Genomic DNA, 25998 nt, shown 5'->3' with positions numbered 1-25998 from the left:
GCTTTGTCAGCCTCGTCCCCGTAGGTATTCTCGACAGAGTGGGGAGGATGAAACAGAAATCTGATGGAATCATCCTTCTGGGTCCCCATCAAGCTCAGAATAAAATGCAAACTCCTTTCCAGAATCGACATAGCAAGTCCCATGGGAAGGGTCTTAGCTGATTCTTGTCCGATTCACTGCTGGATTCCTACCGCCTACAGCAGCACCCAGCACATTCTACACTCAGTCCATACTCACTGAGTGAACTAAAGAATTTGGCGGTTACAGTAGAGTTTTGGTTCTAATGAGCATTATGAGGCCCTTCCCTGGCTGCAACAAAACTTTTAAACTTCAGGGTTTTTTTAATCAGCGCAATTTCAGACTAGTAACTTAAATCTTTAAAATGTGAACTCTTACTTCACCTTTTAGTTTCAGATGAAGATTCTTTTCTTTTCAGAGGTGCTCGAGTTATAAACTACTTGAATAAAATTTCAAATTGTAAGGACAAATGTTTTGTGCTTTATGATGACTTCTCCATTTATACCGTTTCCCCAAAAATAAGACCTCGCCGGACTATCAGCTCTAATGCGTCTTTTGGAGCAAAAATTAATATAAGACCTGGTTTTATTTTACTATAAATTAGACCAGGTCTTATTTAATGTAAGATTGGGTCTTATATAATTAAGTTTTGCTCCACAAGATGCATTAGAGCTGATTGTCCAGCTACATCTAATTTTCGGGGAAACACAGTGGCTCTTAATACACTGAAAGTTTTTAATGAGGGGGCTGACAAATGGGTGAAGAAAAGAGCACGTGCAAAACCATGTGCGAGATGAAAAAGCAGATTGTACACTGTAACAGTAAGTATCTTGGGATGGTTCTAAAATCCACGTGAAGGGAGATACAGCGAGAGCAGCAGAGCACCAAGGGTCTTACCCTCCTGGCCAAGGACTCAAAGAGGAGGCCCCTGCAATCTTTTCTATTTGCACTTTAGAGAGCTTCCTGTGGTGAATACGGTGGGAGGTTGGGGTGGCGAATCAACAACCAGCCTGGAGGCAGAGAGATGTTTAGAAGGCTGCAGCAGCAATCCAGGCTAAAGTTAGGAAGACAGGGCTTTGGGCTTTGGGCTCCGGGCTGGACGATGCAGCTACAAGGCCTCCTCGTGTCATCTCTACTCCAGGTCAGCCTGACTGACTGAGCTTTGGCAAACTACCTGATTTTACAGATGTTTCTTTCAGAAGATGTTTGGTATTCTATTACCATATGGAAGTCAGATTCTTATTCCTGACCCATTTTTCTTTAACCTTATAACATTAGCCTGAAGTCACTAACCAGTTGTTCATTATGTGGTGTCAACTTTAGCAAAACTTCACATAGTCTGAGCTGGTCCAGTATGAGTCACATGGTTCTCTGACGGCGAGGGATGTGTCAGGATGGCAGTGGTTAGGGGTGGTGGGCCAGGGGCAGGGTGCTGCGTTCACAGGTGCTCGGGAACACGTTGCCATCTTCCTTTTGTAGACATGCCAAGACACTTCTTTCACAAGTTTGTGCCCCTTAGTGGACTGAAGCCAGGAGGCACTCGATTTACATATATTTTCCTCCAAGTTTTGCTGTCTTGCATTTAAGTAAACCTACTTGTTTAAATGGAAATCATTCTAAAAATTCCAACGCTCAATTTAAAAACACCTAAACCCTTCTCCAACCTCTTCTGCTTCTGCTTCAATTAGCCGCCTCCAATTTATGAAATCCTAATTATTAGTTCTGAAGAAGACTGCTTTTAACATTCAGTTATAGTAATGTACTTTCAGTAAGAGAACTCTTCTCACCACTTCCACTTACGTCATCTTTTTTTAGGAATAAAATATCTGTCTCAAAATCTGAAAAAAAAAAAGGAACCATGACCAGGGATTAAGTGAACATATCTATTTTTATTATGAAAACATTAATTTTTGACACATTGCTTCATTTGCTTTTTAAAAATCTATTATCTGACTTAAACCTATTCAGCAAAAATGCCAATAAATTATATAAATCATAGTTTGGGTCTTTTTCAAACTAGGAACATAATATGTTTCATGATAAACAACACTAATTCTGCGTTGCATGAGCTGTTAACTTGTAATTTGTTTTAATGTTCAGTTTAAAATGAAACCAAAACCAACCACATGCTAATACACTGTTGCAAAAGTTTCTCAGAAAGGCTCTCTCTATCACCGTGTCAGTATCCTCTGTTTCTTCATGGAGGCACAGGATGCAGCCATACCGGTGTCAAGGCACCCATTCTAAACTGTCCTATCCACTCATCTTAGGACGTTATATCATCCCCCACGCCCGGCATGCCGTCTTGCCTTTAAGAAACTTCACATCTTTAAAAGGAAATCACTAGCTAAGAACTCTGATACTGAATTCAGAAACAATGATTCCGATACACGTTAAATCAAATGTGTTAGTACTTAAAGTCACAAACTTTGAAAAGTGAAAATAATAGACAAATACAGAACTTATGTAAACAAACCAATGAGCTAAGGCAAATAGCACTGCCACCACATGCCTTAAAATGGTATATTTTTGGTGTCTGACACTTTGTAAATTATATTTTGGGACAGTTCAGATGAATTTCAAAAAAGATATGTGTTCTGCATAAAGTTAGAGTTTCCGGGGTTTTCAACATGGGTGGCATCATTTAAAAAATACAATACTCTTATTAGTGAATATTTTTCACTTGGTTTCTAAATTTTATTTTCTGTGGAGGTAAACCAAAGCACTGTCTTAAAACTCCATGTTCAAAGTTACAATACAATCTCCATCTTTTCTGGAGATTTTAAAGCTAGATATGATCCTGGTCCTTGCCATCATCTTCATCTTCATCATCCTCATCATCTTGGTCTCCGGATTCAAGTTCATCCTCTTCTTCGACCTAAAGGAAACATACACATTTAACATGATCAAGGTCTGCTCACTTCACATTCACTACACAGTGATATATACTATTGATAAATTATTTTAGTAATCATAGTCGATTACAAGCCCTCTCCTTTCCTTGACTCAATGCTCAAGGCTCCCTGTCATTTTTTATTTTATTTTTTTATTATTTTTTTAAAAATTTATTGGGGTGACAATTGTTAGTAAAATTACATAGATTTCATGTGTGCAATTCTGTATCACATCATCTATAAATTACATTGTGTGTTCACCACCCAGAGTCAGTTCTCCTTCCATCACCATATATTTGATCCCCCTTACCCTCATCCCCCACCCCCCAACCCCCTTACCCTCTGGTAACCACTAAATTACGTTCCCCAGATTAATTTTCAAACCCCGTAGCCATCCTGTGGTCACCGACTGCCCTCCAATCCCCTCACCCTCCCCCCCACCCCCCACCCCTCCCGCCCATCTAGCAACCCTCAGTTTTTCCTTTGTCTCCAAAACTGTTTCTGATTAGTTCATTCACTTATTCTTTTCCTTAGATTCCGCAAATAAGTGAGATCATATGGTATTTTTAATATGAGATGAGATACAACTTGCTGACAGATGGCTATACCTCTCTACACACAAACCTGAACCAAACATGGCAAAACAGAATGGCACATTTAGATGCTGAGTCTTGTTATGACAGAGGAAATCAAATCAATTCATTCTCTAGGCTCAAAGCCCCAAAGAGAACAGCTAACAAAAATGCTGGAAACTGCGCCTAATCTGTATCTTAAATCGATTTAGTGAACACCGTGAAGGTGGCATAAATAATACCACGTCCATGTACCTACACGTCTACGTATTACAGATGCAGACACACAGGCACGGCATTTCCGTGCTACACTACAGTTTTTAAAAATACATTAGAATGGAACATAACGTATATATGATGTTTGGAAAGATTTCAATCTTACTGGATGACCAAGTTCCTTGAGTTTATTCTTTAAGGAAAGCATTTTCTGATCCTGATCAGCCAACAGGACCAAGAGATCATCCTGCTCTTTCTTAGAATCTGTAATGTCCCCCTCGAGCTTGTTTCTCTCATTTTGCAAAGTGGCGATGGTACTGTTGGATGAGTCCAGCTGCTCTTTAATAGCAGTTCTCTCTTCAGACAGAGCTTTAATTTCATTCTGGAAAAAAAAGGTGAAAAATCATTAATCTAAAATTACCATGTTTCCCTGAAAATAAGACCTAGCCGGACAATCAGCTCTAATGTGTCTTTTGGAGAAAAAAATTAATATAAGACCCAGTCTTATTTTACTATAAGACCCGGTATAATATAATATAATATAATATAATATAATATAATATAATATAATATAAAATATAATATAAATATCAGACCGGCTCCTATATTAATTTTTGCTCCAAAAGACGCATTAGAGCTGCTTGTCCAGCTAGGTCTTATTTTCGGGGAAACAGGGTAGTAATCACTCTCCTAGGGTTTTTAACAAATAGGTTCTTTCTATGATAAATCACTGTACTTGTCCAAGCTGAAGAGTTTGGGGGTAAGGCATGGGGGGATAGGAGGTTCAAAATACACACCCTCTTCTAGAAACATGAGAATGTATGTTAGGCTACACATCAGACATGGTTATTGTGAAAAACAGAGTTTAACATCCAAAGAAAGTTTTAATTAGTTACCCCTCAAAAAATCCTAAGAGATAATATATCATTTCAGATAATCAGAGGAAAAAATAAACACAGAAAACATTTTATAGCAGAAGTCTGGTTAGCATCAGAATTAGAACTCAAGTTCTAATTTTATCCCAACTTTATACATACAATTAAATGGGAAAGAAAAAAATAGCTTCAAATAAAACCCATGGCTTAAAAGTAATTTGACCACAATCCATAAGAAACCCTCACAAATTATCTTCCATTTTCCATTTTTCCCTTCATGCCTTTTATTTTTAATTACTACTCCCCTATTCCTTTCTTCATGTTATTCATTCTGACTTCTCTGTCACACAACAGGCTGGCAAGACTTAATGTGCCTGTGTTCCTTAGCCCTGTGGAATGCCTACATGTGGCTTGTGTGTTAGCCAAATCTGTACTCCTTGTTTCTTATTGTGATTAGAGAGTGACGAGAAACTACTTTCAATGACTTTTACTTACAAAGTACATTCATATACATTCTTATTTTACAAATTTAATACCATTATTTGAAAAGGCATTAAACATTTTCATTTGTGCCATCCTGAGTCATCAACCTAGAGATGGACATTTTGTGAAATAATGTTATACCCCATTAGCTTTCTTCACAAATCTAAGGATTTGAGAAATTAAATGAAATAAAATCAAATTTCCTGGAATTCATTTAATATGCAATAAATAAACGTTTCACCAAGATCAACCTTTAATTCTATAGTCTCTTGTAATAATGCCGCCAGTCTTCCTTCTACATCAGTAGTTTTTGCAGTTTCACTCTCTCCTGGTACAGGAACTGATTTTGCCTGAAGGTAGAAATTGGGGGGAAAAGAGTTTCTTTAAAGTTATGATCAATATGAAATCCCAAAGGTGATTTAATTTTCTTGCTATTTTGAAATTTTACTTCCAGTAACAGAAAATATAATTCCCTTATATATTTACATGTGATAAAGTGCACTCCCTAGAAAGATGAGCTGCCCCTGCAGTAAAGTAGGAGGCTGAGTCAGGAGTGGTGTGGCATCAAATCTCATCAGAGGCTGAAGAATGCCGGCGTAAGCTGGATCAAGGTCAGACCAGGAGGGCAATCAATGAGATAGCTCTAAGGTAGGTTTAACGTAGCATTTCATAAGCACAGAATATTTTTCAAAGCCTTTTCCTCCTGAGTTAAGTTGATGCTATCACATCTCAGAGAGACAGGTGGGGAAATTGAGCTGAATGCCATTAATTGGTGAAATGCAAGTATTTCCTTAGGTATTACAGGAAGTATTCTTAAATCAGTTTTTCAGGTTTGCCCCACCTTTTTTTCCACAAAATACTGGGAGGTAAGGTGCTTATATAACAAATACTTAAGAATGTGGAAAGGGCTTTGGAATTAGTAGAAGCTAGAAGAGTTGTGAGGTGCGTGTTAGAGAAAGCCTAAGTTGCCTTGCAGACTGTTGCTAGAAATGTGGATGATAAAGGCAATCCCAGAGCTCAGCATGAGGAGGGCTGCAGAGAAAACTTCCATGGTCTTAGTGAAAACGTGTATTTGTCTTGAACAGAATGTTGGTAGAAAAAAATGAGACAGGTGAGGTCTCAGATGGAAATGAGGAACACGTTATTGCAAAGTGGAAGAGAGGTGATTCTTGTTAGAAAGTGGCAAAGAACTGGTCCGAATTGTGTTCTAGTGCTTTGTGGAAAGTGAACTTGTAGGTGATGAACTTGGATATTTAGCTGAGGATATTCCTAAGCAAAGTGTTAAAGGTGTGGCCTGGTTTCTCCTTGCTGCTTATAGTAAAACTATGAGAGGAGATAAATTGAAGAAGGAATTGTTAAGCAATAGGGAATCAGAACTTGAAGTTTAGAAAATTCTCAGCCTATCCCTATTGCAATAAATGACAAGATGTGTGCTAGTGAAATATCTAGGGTGTGGCTAGACAACCATCTGTAAAGAGGTTGTTACGTGACTCATGAACCCAGTCAACCATGTGAGCAGAAGCTGGAACAGAGATGTGGTTATCCAGGGAGGACCCAGGAGGTTTGGGCCTCTGTGAATTGTATGGGTCGCCAACAAGGTTTTTGACAATTTTATACCAGCAGCAAACCTGCCAACTTGGACTGAAGGGTACAGAGATGGGATGGAATACAAATATCACCAAAATGAACCTACAGACTAGAATTCTGGCTAGTGAGTAACCTAAAGGGAAGGTGCTAGCTGAAAAACTTGCTTCTTTTCCATAGTGGCTGAGAAACAATATCTCAACCGTGGTTTACTACTTTTCAAAAGAAAAAAAAATAATTAACTTACAAATGCTTCTGTTTTCTGTAACAGCTCCTGCTTTTCTGTCTGTAGTTTGGTGATCTCCACAGATTGTGAGATTAACTGAGACTTTAATGTTGCCATTTCCTAAGAGACAAAAATAGTTGAGCTGTAACATTAAAAGGCATTAATTTAATCAAGAAAATGTTTATTTACAGAAGAAATAAGAAAAGTATTTCTTTTCTTGGCCCTTCTCTCTAAAATCACAACTTTCAAGTTTTAAAATTAATCCTAAAGAACTATTCTTGAACTTCAGGTTCAAGATGAAGAATTACACACCTTCATTAAACATGTTCACCTCTGCGTCCTTTTGAGATCCCATGTAAGACATCATAAAGGGAGGAAGGGAAAGAGGAAGGAAGGGAGAAACCCACAGGACAAAGAGAGTAAGAAAAGAGAAAAGAACAATAAAATTGGGGAACTTCAAAAAACGTATGATGGTGGTAACTCAGCACAGTTGAGAAAGTTGACAGTTTGAGAAACTTAAGCTGACCTTTGAGAAAGCCAAGCTGCTATCTGACTTGCAATGCATCACCAGCTACCAAAAGGCTTGGGAATGGTACTGCCAGATATCTCTGGAAGTGTAGGTAAAAATGGGGTGGAAAACAGCAGAGCTGGTCAAAAGTCTGATTAGAAACACCAGGGATCCTGTCCCAATCTCACATATCATGCGACTGTTCCTCTTAGTCTGGCCGAAGACAGAGATTTATTATTTGGAAAGGGCAAAATAGGACATTTTCAGATTAGGGGCCACCAAACAGATGAAAGCAGCGGTACAGTAGTAAAAACAGGGAAATTAATAGAAAGTTTATATATTATTAATGCTGAAATTTCCAACCTTCTTGCCCTCTTCCCCCCAAAAAAGTACAGGAAAAGAAAAGCAATTATAATAGAGGTTCTCAACTAGGATCTCTCCAACATTTGGCAAAGTGTGGACACACTGGGTTAGGGATGGGATGCTGTCATGTAAAAAGCTCTTTTGTTCTCTTAAAACTTCCTATCATGTACATACACATGTGGCTTTTCTTTGATTGCCTTTTTTTTTTTTAAAGGAGGGCACAGCTCACAGTGGCCCATGTGGGGATTGAACCAGCAACCTTGGTGCTACCAGCACCACGCTCTAACCAACTGAGCTAACTGGCCATCCCTCTGTTTTGTTTTTGCTGTTATTGAAATGAGTTATGTAGATATTGAGATTATGGACCATTTTGGTTTTCTTTTTATACAGTATTTGACTATATATTATAAAAACAAAACTATATTTAAATATTATTTTTAACAATCTAAAATCAATAACATAAATTGTAGAAAGTAAAAAATGAAAGGCAATTCTCTTCTATAAAAATATCTAATGAAAGTTTCATTGGGAAACACAAAGAGTAAAAAGTTTTACTTAGAATTTACAAACTAAAGTTATATATTAACAACTTAATTCTTTTTAATTTTAATATAGTTCTAGTGTAGGGAGACGTAAAACCAAAACACACAGTAATCTTCTTCACAAAAACAAAACATTGTGGACAGATATTAGAGACTAGTAAATCCTCAGTGACAAATGATTAAAGAAAAACAACAATGTTTGATTATAGAATCTCCTCGGGGTTCATACAAATTATCAAAACAAGTATCCCTGTGTATAGTCATTCCTAACTCATCTCAGTGAGCTGGGACCTGTTGGCTAGTGGGGGGAAAAGGAGGTCAGTCCTAGGTTAGTTAGGTTGTTCACTTCTTTTAGTATTACTCTCATTTAAAGAAACATACATTCCTTTTATAAAAAAAAAAAAAAAAGAAAGAAATAAAGAAACGAGGAAAGAAAAAAATTTAAAAAGGGAAAAAACTAACCTGCTTCGGGATAATATACTAATGAACAATCTGATACTTTTCTGGGATTTTTCTTTCAATTACTACAATTATTTAATTCTACATATAAGTGGTTTCTGTCTCCTTTTCTGGCTCTTTTCTTGAACAAATACATTGAATTTTTGAAACAGAACAAATAATCCTAAAATTTACATGGAACTGTAAAAGACCCTGAGTAGCCAAAGCAATCTTTAGAAAGTTGGAGGTATTAAGCTACCTGGTATCAAACTATACTACAAGGCTACAGTAATCAAAACAGCATGGTACTGGCATAAACATAAACACAGACACATGGATCAATGAAACAGAAAAGAGATCCCAAAAATAAACCCATTCTTATATGGTCAATTATGACAAAGGAAGCAACAATATACAGTAGGGTACAGACAGTCTCTTTAATAAATGGTGTTGGGAAAACTGGACTGATACATGCAAAAGAATGAAACTGGATCATTTCCTTATACCGTATATAAGAATAAACTTAAAATGGATTAAAGACTTAAGTGTAAGACCCCAAACCATGAAACTCCTAGAAGAAACCATAGGCAGTAAACTCTTTGACATTGCTGTTAGTAATATTTTTTTGGATATGTCTCCTTAGGCAAGGGAAACAAAAAAAATAAAAAATGGGACTACATCAAACTAAAATTTTTGCACAGTACTGGGAACCATCAATAAAACAGAAAGACGACCTACTAAATGGGAGAAGATACTTGCCAATGATACATCTCATGAGGGGATAACATCCAAAATATATAAACTCATACAACTTAATGTGAAAAAAACAAACACTCCAATTAAAAAATGGGCAGAGGACCTGAATAGACATTTCTCCAAAGAGGACATACAGACAGCCAACAGACATATGAAAAGATGCTCAATGTCACTAATTATCAGAGAAATGCAAACAAAAACCACAATGAGATATCGCCTCACACCTGTCAGAATGGCTCTCATCAATAAATCAACAAACAAGTGTTGGACAGGATGGGGAGAAAAGGGAATGCACTGTTCCCTTACGCACTGTTGGTGGGATTGCAAATTGGTGCAGCCACTATGGAAAACAGTTTGGAGGTTCCTCAAAAAATTAAAAATAGAACTACCTTATGACCCAGGAATTCCACTTCTGCGTATTTATCTGAAGAAATCCAAAACACCAATTTGAAAAGATATATACACCCCTTTGTTCATTGCAGTATTATCTACAATAGCCAAGATACAGAAAAATGTTCACTGATAGATGAGTGGATAAAGATGATGAGAAAATGTGATGTACACACGCGCGCACACACACACACACACACACACACTCACACGGGAATATTACTCAGTAATACAAAAGAATTAACCCACTATCTGCAACAACATGGATGGACCTAGAGAATATTAAGTGAAATACTGCATGATTTCACTTATACGTGGAATCTAAAAAACAAAACAAACAAACAAAACAGAAACAAACAGATACAGAGAACAAATTGATCGTTGCCAGATGGGAAAGGGTTGGGGGTGGGGGGGTCTGAGCGAAAAAGGTAAAGGGGTTAAGAAGTACAATTTGCCACTTATAAAACAGTCATAGGGATTTAAAGTACAGTAAAGGGAATATAATATAGTCAATAATATTGTAATAACGTTGGATGCTGTCAGGTGGGTACTAGACTTATCAGAGGCATCACTTCCTAAGGTATATAAATGTCTAATCACAATGTTGTACACCTGAAACTAATAATATTGTATGTCAATTGTGATTTAAAAAAACACATTCAATTCTCACTGGATAAAGAAATCTGTATTATCTAGTATAATAGGAATTTATAAATATTATAAATTAACCACGTAGGAAAAGTTTATTTTGCTTTTTAGCTAGTCGTCTAATTGAGATATACTCAAGTTTACCTCCTGCTTTTTTTCTTTCCAATTCTAAAAACCAACATTTTTCTGGATAGAAAAGTTTAAACATCCAGTACATTTAACCAAGCAATTATCATGGTCAGTAAGTATATGAAAACTAAACGTAAGATTTTATATCTTCATATTTGCCACTTATACATATATTTATATTTTTCCTAATTGTTAGTTCACTGATGATATACAAATAATCTGGGTGAGATGCTGAGATCTGTTAAAAGAACACCATTAAAAAATAAACACAATAAAAAGCAAAATACCACTACTGTATGATTAAAACAGCTTTTGGATTTTCAAATGGCTGTCATCACTATCAAATTTGCTTACACCTGACAAAGTAGTTCGAGATTAATGGAACTGCAGGGTGGTGATTCCATTATAATTAAAACAAGACAAAACAGAACTTGAGTCAAGCTGGAAAATTACCTGTTTTAATTCTGCAATTTGTTCAGAATCTCTAGCTGAAGCTGTTGCTTCATTTGTGCCAGGGGATGTTTGGGATGATTTCTACAAATAGTATAGAAATAAACTATGAAATAAATTCAGTCTAAAGAGACAGGGAAAAAAAAAAAGAAAAAACAAAACAACACAGAACACATATAAGCTACGTCTTGTAGATGTTTACTAAAAAATTTCATACCACCATTTAAATTTTGGTAAATTTCAAGATAGCACATACTATCTACAAGTTATCCATAGCTAATAAAATTGTACTCGTACCAAATAATTTATTAAATTTAAGCAGTGATCTGACATCATAGGAGAAAGAGCATAAAAAGCAGGTATTCATTGAGTGGCTGACATGTATTAAAAGAGCTTTATACAGAGTATCTCATTTAAGTCTCACAACAATGAAATAGATATTACAACTACCGTTTTATAGATCAGGAAACAAGTTCAAAGAGGTTAATAACTAAGTTGCTTAAATTCAATTAGCTAGGAAGCACTGAGGCTTTTGACAGTCTGACACAGCTCATATTCTAAAATGTTAATATGACGCTTTGGCTTAAGGGATCCAGAAAAATAAACAAGCAGGACAATGAGAATTACTCTTGATTTCTTGCTTATAATTTTTTAACATTCACTTACCAAATTTTCAATCAAAAAGTCCTTTTCAGCCAGTTGGCTTTGTAAAAGTTCCCGATTACTTTTTAATTCTTCTATCTCTTCTCGCAACCTACCAATTTCTTCTGGTTGAATGCCATTCATTTGAGCCCCATCACTGTAGGAGCCTTGATGCTGATTGTCTTTTCCTATTAGACAGACGTAACATTTGAGAAGCCAGCATAAAACTTAAGTTTTTCATTTTTTGAATTGGAAGATTCAAATGTAAATACATAATATCCTTCATTTAATTATTTTGACAGCACTTTTGTAAGCATATTTCATCTTTGCAAATTAGTGTAGTGATAAAAATAGTGAATTGATGATACTTTCAGGGTCTCTGGGAGGAAAAGCAGCATAATGTTAGTAAGACTACACTGCATGGTTTGGTGATCTAAGGTGAACAATTCCAGTAGTTTCAATTCCAGTTCTGTCAATTCATATAGGAGAAAATAAAATCCCTTAAAAAAGTCTTCACAAAGGAATACCTTTCTATGTGGAGTAAAATAACTGACAAATTATTATCATAAAAGGAGCAAAAGATTTTTTTTCCTGAAAATTTTAGTCACCTTGATATAAATAAACTATGCTTCTAAGTAGCTAGCATTCCAATCATAAGCACTATAGAATGATACTATTTAGAAGAATGTGAGCTCTTACCATCTGCCAGGTCCTGAACTAGATATATATATATATGTATATATATAAAATTTCATTTAATTCTCAGATGACACAGATGTTATTATCAGCTCAATTTTGCAGATGAAGAAATAGAAAGGTTAGACCAGTCATTCTCAACTGGCTACCCATTAGGATCATCTGGAAAGGAGCTTGTAATTGCTGATGCCTGGACCCAACCCTGACAAATTAAATCAGAAACTCAGTAGGGTCTCAGTATTGGTGCTATTTAAAAAAAAAAAAAAAAAAAAAAAATTCAGGAGATTCTACTGTGCAGCCAAGGCTGTGAGAATCAATGAATCAGATAATCAAACAGGTAGCAAGGAGGTTGGACTTCAAACTCTGATTTACACATTTGTCACAGTGATTAATTTAAGGTTAGAGAAAGACTAGTCTGTAAGAATAATCTGTTTGACTTCATCCAGCTCTTGGGAACACTTAACAATGATGGTTAGCTACACTTACCTAGCTGTACTTTAAGGAGATTATACTGATCCTTGTGTTGCTGAATCTGAGATGCTTGCTGTGTGACTGCTGTCTGGAGCTGTTCGTTTTGACATTTTAACGTAGAAATCTGCTGCTTTAAGTCATCAAGTTGCAGATCCTGTGAATCAAAACATAATTCAAGTGTTTTAAATTCATACAAATTAGCATTAAGAAGATGAACAAATTAAAAATTAGAGATTATTTTGAGCCAGGATCTTAAAGTACTCAACACTTGCAAAAATCATTCAATAATTAAGCAGTAATACATTAGTATATACACCAAGGCCAATTAACATGCAGGAGAACTGTAGGAGTTTAAGTAAAACCCCATTCATAAGTCCTATGGCATATCCTGCTATCTCATGCAGTTATTGGGGGTGGAGAGGATCAATTTGAAAAACTCCTTTTTATGGTCCACCAAACCATTTAAGAAATTTGTGCTAAACTATTTAAGAAATTTAGTATATGTATGTATACACATACATCTATATTACTTTTAACAATAAAAGAGAATCATGTACCAAAACATTTAGAAGACTGAAAAAAGAGCTTCCAACTCTCACCACACTAATATACCTAGTTTGAATTTGATCTATTTCTGTATATATTCTTCTAATTTTTTCTAATTCAAGTTTTATAAACTTGTCATAATCGTCCATATTTCATTTTGGACATTTTACTTAATGTTCAATCATAATTTCCCCATATTGTCACATAGTTTTCACAATCATAATTTTTAATGCTCAATATCCACTCAGTAGATGCAATATATATATTCCAAAGCAACACTAGGTTGTTTTCCATTTTATTAAATTATATGGACCAAGATATATCATTACAATAATTATCTTGGTCCATATAATTGTTTTCTTGAATTATGGAGAATTTCCTTAGGAGGATTCTCAAAGTTTATATAAACATCTTATAGCTCTTGGTGCTTGTTGCCTAATTGTCAAATAGCATTTTAAATGGTGAGAAAATTTTAAATTAACATTCTTTTCTTTTTTTATTATTAGTTTTAGGTGTACAAAACAATGTAATAGTTAGACATTTATACCTTCACAAAGTGACAACTCCCCGCCCCCCAATCTGCTACCCCTCTGACATCATATACAGCTGTTGCAGTTCCTCTGACTCTATTCCTTATGCTGTACTCCACATCCTGTGACTATATGTATATTAAACTATCGTTGACATTCATTATTATTCAGCTTCAGCTTCAGGTTTACAGTGCAGTGGTCAGGCATCTACACCGTCCGTGTAGTGGTCTCCGTAGTAAGACGAGTGTCCATCAAATACCCTACAAAATCTTTACAACTAAAATTAAAATTTCTAAAGAAGAGTCATTTTAGTAATTGTGTCAAATTTCTCTTTTCTTCTTCCAAATCATCCATACTCATCAGCCCTATGTGTAGGCAGCAACATCTCACTCCAAGTATTTATTTTCCATTGCTGTAAAGATAATACACTTACCATCTGGAAATGACTGTATTTGTGCTAAGATATAGATGGAAAATCCTAATATCCATGGGTAGTTTAATAATTCCAATTTGATCATTCAATGATGAGCCTAATTTACTGATTTGCTTATAAACTCGTAAGCTCAGACTGAATGCTAAATACATTATATTTTTATTCTTGCTTAGAATTTCAATCTCAGTAAATGGATTGTGGGGAAGAAAAGAACACATAAGCAGATCTCATTTAGAGGGCCTGACCCAAACTCTTACTTGCCACACCTGCCTCACACTGTGCACAAGCAGCGGGGGTTGGGGGTTGTGCCAGGAACGGGGTGCAACCTGCCCCACATGGGCTGCCACCAAGGCACCGTTTTTATGACACTGGAAGTTTTAACATCAATAATCTCATTTTCCAGATAATAGTGCAGCACTTTCTAAGATTCCAATCAACATATATACCATGGTAAGAACTTAAATGAGAGAAAAAAACCAGGACACATTTTGAAGGAATGTAATGGTAGATTTAAGGTGCTTAAAACAATGCAAGTGTGGAGATTTCCTGGTATCCTGCAAAGAAAATGTCAATTGATGGTTTTGAAAATGTAGTTTCAACTAAACTCACCATTACTCACTCTAATAAATCAGCTCCCTCTCGTTCTGTCTAACTCAATATCATTTATTCAGCTGATATTGATGCAAGACAGAGATCTAAGCATCATATTTGACCCTTTCTGTTCCCTCACACCTGCATCCAATCATTGCTAGTCCTGCCACTTTCAACTTCTTTGGTTTCCACATTTCTCAGGTCTGTGCCTCTACACCACACAGCATGAGCTATGGAGTCCCAGTGACACACAGAAGTATGTGAATTCTGTTCCACCAGTCAGTGAGTGACCCTGGATAAGTTTAAATTTTCTAAGTCTCAGAGTCCTCATATAGTTTAGACTGAAGATATTAACTGTTGTAGGAATGTTGTGAAAATTAAATGAGACAGTGTTTACAATGTGCTTAGTGAGCACCCAGAACACAGTAAACAAAAGCTGGCAGCCATCCTCATTATCGTCACCATCAGCGCCCAGGTTCCTCCCCTAGCCCACCCACCACAACCACCTCCTTCTTGGGCTCTTTCTAGGCTCTCCTCGCAAATGTGTCCTTTATACAGCCACCAAGTGTTCTGAGTACATGCCAGTAACACCGCCTGCCTCTCTCCTCTCTCCTTTTGCCTAGCTTACTCCTAGTCATCCTTCTAGGACTCGGCTTCTCTGTTTTCTCCAAGGCCCTGCTCCTCCTTTCCTAAATTAGGTGCCTCTCAGTGCTGCCATAAAGCTTTGATTATCGCTAGACTTAACATGTTGTAATAGCCGTACGTGTATCACAATAATCCATTTATAGGTTTGTCTCTCCATTGATACTGTGATACAGGAACATGTCTGATTCATGTCTTTATCCACAATATTCTGCATAATGCTTAAAACATATTAAGCTCTCAGTTGGTTGAATACTCAGATGCTCATCATTTAGGAAAATAGTGTTTTACTTTCTGTATCCTCTTGCATTTGAAATGCCACGAAAAAGTCTTCCCTACAGTAGAAACGTATCAAGAGAGTGTATACAATTTATCAGTACATACTTGCTCTCGAATCACATTTTTGTAGTGAGTCACAATACTGTCATGCTGCTCTAGTGTTTTTTTCACCTCTTCTTCTTTTTTATCTTCTTCACTGGACTTATAAATAGCCTTAGTTATTACACCTATAAAAGAAAGCTTATTTAAAATGTATTTTAAACACTTAAAATACTATTTTATTAAGACTTAAGCAAGAAAAACACATGGCCTAACTTTCATGAGAGATAAGAAATAATTTTTTCAGTCTTATCGAATGCCAAAAGCCCTTCAATGGGCTACATACCAAGAGCTAGGAAAAAACCTGACTTTTAGGCTTAGCATATAATCTGCAGGTATCCAGAATATTCATATGCAATATACTCATAGGTACTTTCTAATGAATACCAATATAAATGTTCTTGTCTTACCTTCAAGTTCTTTTACCAGCTTCGTAAACTCATGATCAAATATCATGTATTCTGGACTGGGAAAGTTGGGCTGGGGCTTCTGAGATGCTCTGGAATACAACTCATGTTTGCTAATAAATCCTAGTTTCTCTACGAAATTCTCTTTGCCAATCCTCTTCTCTATTAATTGTTTTAGTTTCTCTCTACAGAGACAAGTATATTGAGATGTTTAAGAAAAAGTCATAACAAAACATGAAAGCTTGGTCTGCATTATACTTTGGCAGAAAAAAATTTATCATGATCTCTTGATGCCATTAGCAAGTCATTTTTACCCTAACATTTTCCCTTTACTTACTTCATGTAGTTCTCAAGTGAATTATCATTGAAATAAATCGAAATGCCCAACAGAAGGGCACATAAGCCTTGGACCAACTGCTCTTCTTCTCCAAGGTTTTCTGCAATTTGTCCTGTAAGCTGAAATTTTTGTTAAGGAGACTAATGGTTCACTATATCTAGAGTACTTTATTTTATAACTGGAATCTGACATATATTTTATGTAAAAGTTTCTGGAAGAAATTCCATATATAGTCCAAGCCAGCATAACACAAAAAATAGTACGCACACACACACACAGCAAGCACCATTACCACCTTAACAATTTATTTTTATTTTATTATTATTTTTTAATTTTAAATTTCAGCCAGCCATGTTAAGTACCAGCTAGGATAGGTTGGACTGTGCTGTGGTACCACCATAGTAGTTTAAAAAGTTCAAACGCAAATAAAGAGAATTCAAATATTTGCTGCATAGAGCTATCTCTAATTGAGAGGAAGAAATAAAGAAATAATAAATAATAAATACTTACATGTATCTTACTACAATATAAAGGATACAAAAGGAACATTGGCTGAATTGTGAAGAAAATGTGTTACTGCAATGGGACAGTTGCTTAGCCAGGTACAAAGCAACATCAGTAATCCAATTCTTGTCTGTATTTTGCTTCCCTGCAACAGATAAGTTGGCAGAAATCTCATTTTATTTTTTTTCAAACTTAAAGTTGCCCTAAGATTCCTCCCCATTTGCATAAAACGATATTTAACCTCTCATATAAGACGTGTCAGAGATCCAGATTTAAAAAACTGAACAAGAGAATGCATTTTTGTGTCCTCTATGGGCTGCACTTCATAAAATGAACAGAGAGCAGAAATTAGAATTGTTTCATGTTCATAAGTATATGTCAAGTTATCTAAAATATTATTAATGGAAAAACCTAGTCAGCTAAGAAGGAAATGTATGATGTGGATGCTTTAAAAAATGTATCAATCCTAAATCACTTTACAAAATAAAAAATTTGCCAGGCAAATTTATGATGTTTCAATCAAAATTAAAAAAAAACAAGTTCCTGATAAAAGGACAGAGTCTGTCTTCTTCAAAAAAACATCGAGACAAATACAAAGAAATTATCTCCTGAATTATTTAGTCAAATTCCATTACAGAATATATTCTCTAATACAAAAATAAACAAACCATGTTACAAACTCACTGACAAATGGTAGATAAGGAGAAATCACAAACACAATGAAGGAACAAAGGATTTATTTAACTTAACTAAGCGCCCCAAATCACTAACTATACTACTGCCAATTATAGTTAAACAACATTGAAATTACAGTTTCCTAAAGTTTAATACAACACATTTATATTTCCTATGTGGGATATGGTCTTAGCTGATAATATTGCCACTGCCCATATTATATTATATAACCTATATTTTTGATTAAGAAAAACAAAACTTGTTTGAAACAAAATAATGCAAATTAGCATGGTAATGTATCACTTTGGTAGTAATTTCAGATATTATCAAAACGTAACTATTCAAAGATCTACATAGAAGTGGATTTAATGTAACCATTACTGTGTTTTAAAATATTTCTATCACCCAGACTGTTCTAATTTCATGAATGTTGATGTAACTATCTTGGCCTTTCTATAGTCTATTTTCAAGTATATCTAATATTTAATTAAATCCATTCAAATTGGAGCTCTTCAAATGATTTGCCAAGTAAGCAATAATTAGCATAAATTTAGTTTACATGATGCATTATTTTTACTTTTTCCCTGCCTCTGTGTCATTACTGTGCCTACAATATCTTCATTTACCCAAATAAACTGAAAAGTTAAAGAATATAAAGTTATTTTCAATTGATTATGTGTTGTAGAGAACTTACAACTAATTGCTCAAGTCATAAATGCAAATGTTTCATTGATTTTCCATGGTTATATATAAAAAAAACTGTTATTACTTGGAATACCATTTGCAGGTACCAAATATACCTACATTGTATATACATGGGCATCTTATCAAATCACTGGCTGATGTCTGAGCAAACAAATATGGAATTAGATTCAAATTTGAATCTTCTAGAAGTATGCCGTTTGGGGACTAACTGAAGGATAAAAGTCGAACATAACTAGTTAGAACCAGTTAGAAGGTAGAATGAAACACCCCATTTACTATAGCAACAAAAGAAGACCAAGTACACAAGAATGAGTCTAATCAAAACTGTATAAAGTCTAAATGAGGAAATTTTAAAAACACTCCTAAAGAGCACAAAAGTAGACATAAACCAGTAGAAAGGCACCATGTTCTTAGAAATCTAACTCAAGACCATGAAGATATTAATTCTACATTTATCTATAAAATTAATGTGATCCAAATGAAAAACTACCAACAGATTTTTTTCCTGAAACTAAACAACCCGGTTCTCAAGTTCACACAGAAAAATAAACACGCAAAAATAACCAAGGAAAGGAAAACATGAAAAAGAGCAATGAAGTGATACTAACTCATAAATATAATCAACACATAACCATCAGTGGCTTGCAGATGGACTTACGTTGGCATAACTAGATAGGTATCTAAAAAAGATCAGAGCATGCATATCTCACACAGTTCATTGAGAAAAATGGAACAAAGATTTAAATGCAAAAACATGAAACCAGAAAGTATGAGATGAAAATATAGGCAAATTCCTTAAAACATTGAAAAGGGAAAGCCCTTTCTAAGTATGACTTAAAATGCAGAAGCAATAAAAGTCTGATTAAAAAAAAAAAACAAAAAAGCAAAACAAAACACCAAGGTCAAAAGACAAATGACATATCAGGAAAAACATATTTGTAACTTATCAGACAGACAAGGGTTAAAGTCCTTAATATAAAACAAGTTCCTATAAAAACAAGAAATGATTAACAACCCAATAGAAAAATGGGCAGATGACATGAAATACAGGAGAGTTCACAGAAAAACTTCAAATGGTGTATAAACATATGGAAAGCAATTTAACCTTTTAGTAAGAGAAATGCACATTAAAACTCAAAGAGATAACATTTTTCACCTTTCATCATATGGACAAAAATGTAAGTCTGACAACACGCTGTCGGTGATGCCGTGGGGAAAGAGATGATGTAGTAGTACACGGCAATCTTATTTCAGTTAGTGAGTAGAAGTGAAAAAAAAGTGGAAAAAAACCCAAGGTGCAGAACAGTGGAGACGTATAAAAAACACTTGAAGACTATAGAAGAAATGAATCATAGGAGGCGGGGAACTAGGACAGGGCTGCGGCCAATACTTTTTAATGTATATCTTTTTATATCATTTTGATTTCTAAATCATGTGTTAGTTATTTCAAAAGGATGTACACATATTTTTAAAGAATTAAAAGCTTTAATTCTAAGAGTGGCAGTATGGTATCAGTAAAAAGTACATTTGGTTGGGAATTAGAAGAACCAAATCTACTGTCCTACCTTGTACAAGTTCAACATGCTATGTGGTCCCCAATTTCCTCATTTAGTAAACAGAGGTAGTTGGATTAAATTATCTTAAACATAGATGTTAGGAGGATACAGGATTTATATCTTGCTTCAAAAACTCAAGAGCCATGAAACCTTACTTAACTTTTCTTCCACATCCTTAAACAGGAGTAATAGTTAATATTTATCTCATAGAGCTGTACAGTGGATTAAATGGGTTAATACAAGTAAAGAATTTAGAACAGTGCATGGTACACAGTAAGTGCTCTGTAAATGTTAGAAACTATTATCATCCTTTATAGCTCTGAAATGCTAAGACTCTCTACCTACGAGCGTATTAAAAGCAGAACTAATGCCCCCCAAAATAGATGGTAGAATAAAGTTTGAACTGGGAAAAGACAAAAATAATTGCTGGGATAACTTCTTTATTACTTCAGTGAAATACAGGTGGTCCTTTCAAGCTGCATTAACAGAAATCCATGCATAATGGAAACATGCAAAGTGAGGACTATGTAATAATGCTCTTTTGTGCACATATATTATTCTGTTCAACAAACCATTATTTATAATAGAGAAAAATGGGAGATAATAGAGAAATTTATAATAGAGAAAAATGGGACATGTATAAAAATAAGGAGATGGTTAACTAACCTGTGGTTTACCTATTGGTGAAATATTTTACAATCATATAAAGAAATGTTGATTTAACATTTAATAACGTGGAAAATACTTATGAGAAAAATTGCAGAATATAAAATGCAATAATGTATGATCATTGCTATGTAGATATACAGTACAGGAAAAACATAAAAGACAGAAATTTTACCAGCATTTATCTTTGGGTAGTAGAATGAGTAACATTATTCTCTTTCCAATTTCTATTTTTCTAAAATTTCAAAAATGAAAAGAAAAATAACTATAGTGAGCACAAAAATGCTACAGTATTTTTCCCATGTACCATAAAATGTTAAAAATAAGATCAGTCCAGCAAAAATACCGTCGAAGCTGCTCTTTCCCTCTAAAAATTGAAATGATCAGAAATTGGATATTAAAAGGCTATCAAAACATTCTATGTCATTGCTCTCTGACTTGATGGATTCTTTACAAGATAAATACGTAGAACAGCCAAACAAAAGTCACACCCCACTTTCTGACTAAAACTATTCATTTTGTTTATGTTCACATATTTGTATGTTTATAGTCTTAAGTCAAGAAAAAGGACGTGTCTCTTCCCAACCGCTTCAGGGTGCATGAAATGTTGAGAAGATTTAGAAAAACAAATGGACACTGAAATTATAATTTCAGAGCTTCCTGAGAGTTTAGTTACTAGAAATCACATATTTTATAGGATGGAAGAGAACCACAAACAAAATAATTGAAGCTGAATCATCTTATCTTTAACATAAACTGTTATGTTTCCTGTATTACATTTTCTAAATAAAAATCCCTTATTCCTACTTTATGGATTTCAAGTTTAGTTATTTTTCCACTGTTTATAAAAAATAAGAAAAGTTAACACTTTAAACTTCTAGTGTTTAAAGTATTAAAATGAAGTTCTAGAGTATTGTGATCAGATTCACTTTCTAGTGATGGCCTCCAGGGATACAGAATTAATAGGAAAGGGGCATGATGGAACTTTCTGGAATTATGAATATATCTTACATCTTGTTTTGGATGGTTGTTACAGAGATATATTCAACCACCAAAAATCATCAGATTGAACACTTAAGTTTTGTGCATTTTACTATGTGTAAATTATACCTCCCCAAAAGTCCCTTTTAAATGATTCACATGTATATTTATAAAATACTTTAACATATTAAAAACTCTGCAGGCTAACACTGCCAAGTATGCCTGTGTGAGTTACTAACATGTGCTAGCTAAATCATGCTCATACACAAGGACACGATTCTTAACAGCACCTCAATTATCACTACTCACACCACAACTGAACATTTACCCAAATATGGACATTAAGATACACTCCTTTTTTATGCCAAACACTCCACAAAACAAATCAAAAACAAATACAAATCACACTCTCCCCACACACACATCAAAAAATAATCCCCAATGGTAGTTGTAGTATATGGGTTATATCCAGAATAACCTGTAATATTTAATTTAAAATCTTTCAAGTTATAAAATTATACTTACTATTGTATATTTTAAATAACCTAATTAATATAAAAACCATCACATTCTTTCATATAACTGATTACCTAAAGGTAAAATTCTTAACCCTAGATTTTGCTACCTTTGAAATAGTTTTAAGGGGAAATTAAAGAAGCAAGCTTGGGTGAAAAAACAAGAAAACACCAAAAAGCCAAAACCAAGGAATTCCTGAAAGTGCAAGCATCCCCAAGAAAGCACAAGTACAGCTTCAGACTGTCATTCCCACAGTTCTTAGAAACACCACTACAATATCCCATGGAGAAAAACTGTACAGCCACTTATGACAGAGATAAACTTGCTGGCATATAAAAGTGTGAGTAGAATATAACTTCAAACAAGCAGTTAAAAAAACCAATCAGCACACCCAAGACAAAGAAAAGCCTTGCTATAAGAGGAAAATGCCTAAGCTTACACAAGTGATACATACCCGTCTGTCGATCTTATCACCCTGCAAATTATACATTAAAAATTATTCATAAATATTACTGCTTTAGAAAAATTTAAATTTAGAAAAATCCCTCCAATACTGTCTCTCTACAAATCCAAGCCAATAATTTGGGACAGTTCTAATCTTTTATTATATACCAATGCGTATGTATTTTAGAGAAAGGATAATTTTATAGTACTGTGATGCTTTAGAGGAGGGAGACACCACTATCTTGAGGATTTTTCATTATGCATTAATTGTAATGACAATATTAGAGCAAAATCTGTAGTGATGATGGTCGCAGAGTTAATTACTATTTGGCTTAAGAAAAACTGTTTAACAGACAGCAACAGAGTGTCAAGTATTAAATAAATAAGAATATTCTGGAGGTAGTTTTTAAAAATCACTAAGATAAATGATAATTCAAAGATAAAATAAACTTTCAATTGAACTAAATCAATTTTAAACAACAATGGGAGTTTTAAACTCCCTTTTCACTAGTTAATTTTTTAAGCCTTCATTTATACCTTCCTATGGACACTGCTCATGTTTCTTTTAAAGCTCACAGTAAAACACTTCAATGAATGATGTAAAATTAAAAATTGAGAACACGGCCCATTATCAAAGGAAAGGGGTAAGATAATTCCAGTGGATAGAGCAATTTTAGACTTATACGCGGTTTTACTCTCCCTGAGTGACTGAATGTCTACGCCTTTATAGTTCTGCTAAAGCATGAACTTGAATTGCTTAACAGCAAGTTGGCACGTGGGAGCAAATCATCTAATAATAGGTGATATTCCTAAATGCCGTAGCACCCATACTTCAACGAAGCTTTGTTGTTCTCATTAGGAGTCTAAAGGAATGCAAACATTTTCAGTTATGTTTTTCTCCATCTTACTAGGTAAATTATATGCCTTGGGATTTTGAGGATTTGAGAACTCAGTAATATCAGGGCAGTACTGTTTAACCATATATGCAATGGACTGGTATTCTATCTTTGTTTTCTGAAAGGAAGATGAATTGCTCTAGAAAGAGAAAGAGGGAGGTACACAGGTATGAACCACTTTATTCTTCCATTCCCTCTCATAAACTGACCTGAATGAAGCTACTGAGCAGAGAGAAAATGACATGCAAGAACACTGGATGATTTAAAAAGAAAACAAAAACAAAAACAAAAAACACCTTTCTGTCAAGGACATATGTGTCCATCATGATGCAGACCTTATTAACTATCTGGCAAAATCATTCTTGTAAGAATATTTATTGCTGTCTCCTCACAAAACTGTTTCTGGTTACAATGAGCTAATACACAGGTAAGTCCTCGCTTCTTTCATTTTTCTTCTGCATCTACTAAAGACACCCTTAAATCCTCTTATCACTGACTTTCCCCCCCTTTTTTTGGACTTATAGCCCAAACTTTTCCCCCCTCAGAGAAGTTTCACGGGCTACTTCACCTGTGAAAGGATGTTGGTGCACTGCTGCAGTAAAGAAACTGGAGGGTTGCCGATACTGGTGGCAAGTTGAACCCGGAGCAACTGTTCTTTCTGGGTGGCGTTTTCTTGCAAGGCATGGGCGAGGGCCACAGCAGCACACCAGTTTGAAAGTGAATCAGTAGAAAACAAACCTCCACATAATAACTGACCAGCTGAGACTGAACTACCTGTTGCTATAAAGATGGCAGGCAGATGATAGTAATATAAAAATTAATTACGTTGTTTTCCACACACACAAAAGTAGTATAAAACACTATTTTAAATTAGTCAATTATTAATAGTAGTATATATATATTAACATTTTTAAAAGTTTGTTTTTTCAAAACAAAATGAAAGATGACAAAAAAGGACCTTGGAAGAAAAGTAGCAGAACAAAGAAACATGAAAACACTTTAGGCATCAAATTGATGATGGTAATGTTCCAGAAAATTATTACCTTAATTAATAACTACATTTCTAAAGCAAATTCAAGGAAATGCCATATTTTAAATATTCTACTACATCCAGGGTCTTTTATTATTTATGATATATTTTACTATTAAAAGCTTGAAAGACAATTATTTACTTTTTAAAATAGAAATTAGAACTAAAATATTTACCATCAATGGTGGAAGGTAGAAGTGTTGATACAATTTCTCCTTGTCCTTTTTGGTTTTTATATAAGAAACACTGGAAACAATAGAGAACAGCACAGCGCAATACAAATGGCTGCCTTTCATTAACCATGGACATGAGAAGTACTACAATTGCCGGTCTGTTGCATTTAAAAAAAAAAAAGAACAAAGAGAAACATTGCAACCCGAGTGCACAAGTCAGTAACTAGTTATTTTTGTTGATTGAAAAACCATAACCAGAACACCAGCAAGTTAAGTAATCCCATCTCCATTTCATAGAAAAGATAACTGCAGCCAAGAGAAGTGAACTGATTTATTTGCTTAAGGCATACAGTTAGTAAGATAAAGAGGTGATATCTGAACCCTAATACCTATGTTCCAAAGACTACAAACTCTTTTAAAATACCAACGTATTTATCTTGTCAGATTATTTCTTGTTTCAAAGCACACAACTGAACTTCTTAAAAAAACAAGATGTGCATGTGAGACATACTAAAAACCCAAAGAAAGTTTTCACTTCCTCAGCGGAATCTCAATATTTTCCTTTTCCTACCTTGGTGGGTTTGAAGGTGCATTTACAGAAGCAAAATAGTCTTGGTTTACTTGGCAGCCTCGAATAACTTCTGATACAGTATTAATGGTCTGTTAAAGGGGGAAAATTAGAGGAAGTAAGTTAAGGAACAAAATCTGTTTTCAAAAGAAGAAAATGTTATATCCTTTTCCTGTTTGCTTTTTAATATCAAAATTCAGACAACAAAAATATCAGTGACAACATTATAACCTTGTAACAATTTCTTGAGATAAAACATTTAAACATTAACTGTAGGCCTCCAATTAAAAGTTAACACCTGACCACATGCATTTAAAATCTCAAAAAACTAAAATTAATAGTATCCTCTAAGAGAATCTATCTCTACAAAAGAACAAAAAAAGATGCTTTAAAATAAAACCAGAGAACAAATTTAAAATGCAACAAGTTAAAAATTCAATTTAAGGTTGAAGTTGAAAAACCTCCAAGAAAATAGAATAAAAAGATAAACTAGGTCCAGAAAGTCCATCAGTAGAGTTG

The 25998-nt window shown here is 34.6% G+C and overlaps 1 protein-coding gene across 4 annotated transcripts in view; it reads right to left on the bottom strand.

Moving 5' to 3' along the window:
* Positions 1–2693: 2693 nt before the first annotated feature.
* The window catches only part of USO1 (USO1 vesicle transport factor), a 70032-nt gene continuing 46727 nt past the window's right edge, over positions 2694–25998 (bottom strand). For 2 of the 4 annotated variants that reach the window (XM_033106050.1, XM_033106051.1), the window contains 15 exons: positions 25483–25571; positions 24915–25069; positions 24277–24488; positions 22823–22843; positions 17304–17414; positions 16766–16884; positions 16432–16613; positions 16028–16149; positions 12917–13055; positions 11759–11922; positions 11096–11176; positions 6890–6988; positions 5310–5408; positions 3867–4082; positions 2694–2896 (listed from right to left, as the gene is read on the bottom strand). In XM_033106050.1, coding sequence (XP_032961941.1) covers positions 2807–2896; positions 3867–4082; positions 5310–5408; positions 6890–6988; positions 11096–11176; positions 11759–11922; positions 12917–13055; positions 16028–16149; positions 16432–16613; positions 16766–16884; positions 17304–17414; positions 22823–22843; positions 24277–24488; positions 24915–25069; positions 25483–25571 — 1899 coding nt within the window. In that variant the 3' untranslated portion in view covers positions 2694–2806. The remainder of the gene's footprint in view (positions 2897–3866; positions 4083–5309; positions 5409–6889; positions 6989–11095; positions 11177–11758; positions 11923–12916; positions 13056–16027; positions 16150–16431; positions 16614–16765; positions 16885–17303; positions 17415–22822; positions 22844–24276; positions 24489–24914; positions 25070–25482; positions 25572–25998) is intronic. The other 2 variants (XM_033106053.1, XM_033106052.1) reach the window with 1 other exon arrangement.

Source organism: Rhinolophus ferrumequinum, chromosome 5 (genome assembly GCF_004115265.2).
Source record: "Rhinolophus ferrumequinum isolate MPI-CBG mRhiFer1 chromosome 5, mRhiFer1_v1.p, whole genome shotgun sequence".
NCBI lineage: Eukaryota > Metazoa > Chordata > Mammalia > Chiroptera > Rhinolophidae > Rhinolophus > Rhinolophus ferrumequinum.
This window is presented reverse-complemented; position numbering and strand designations above follow the sequence as displayed.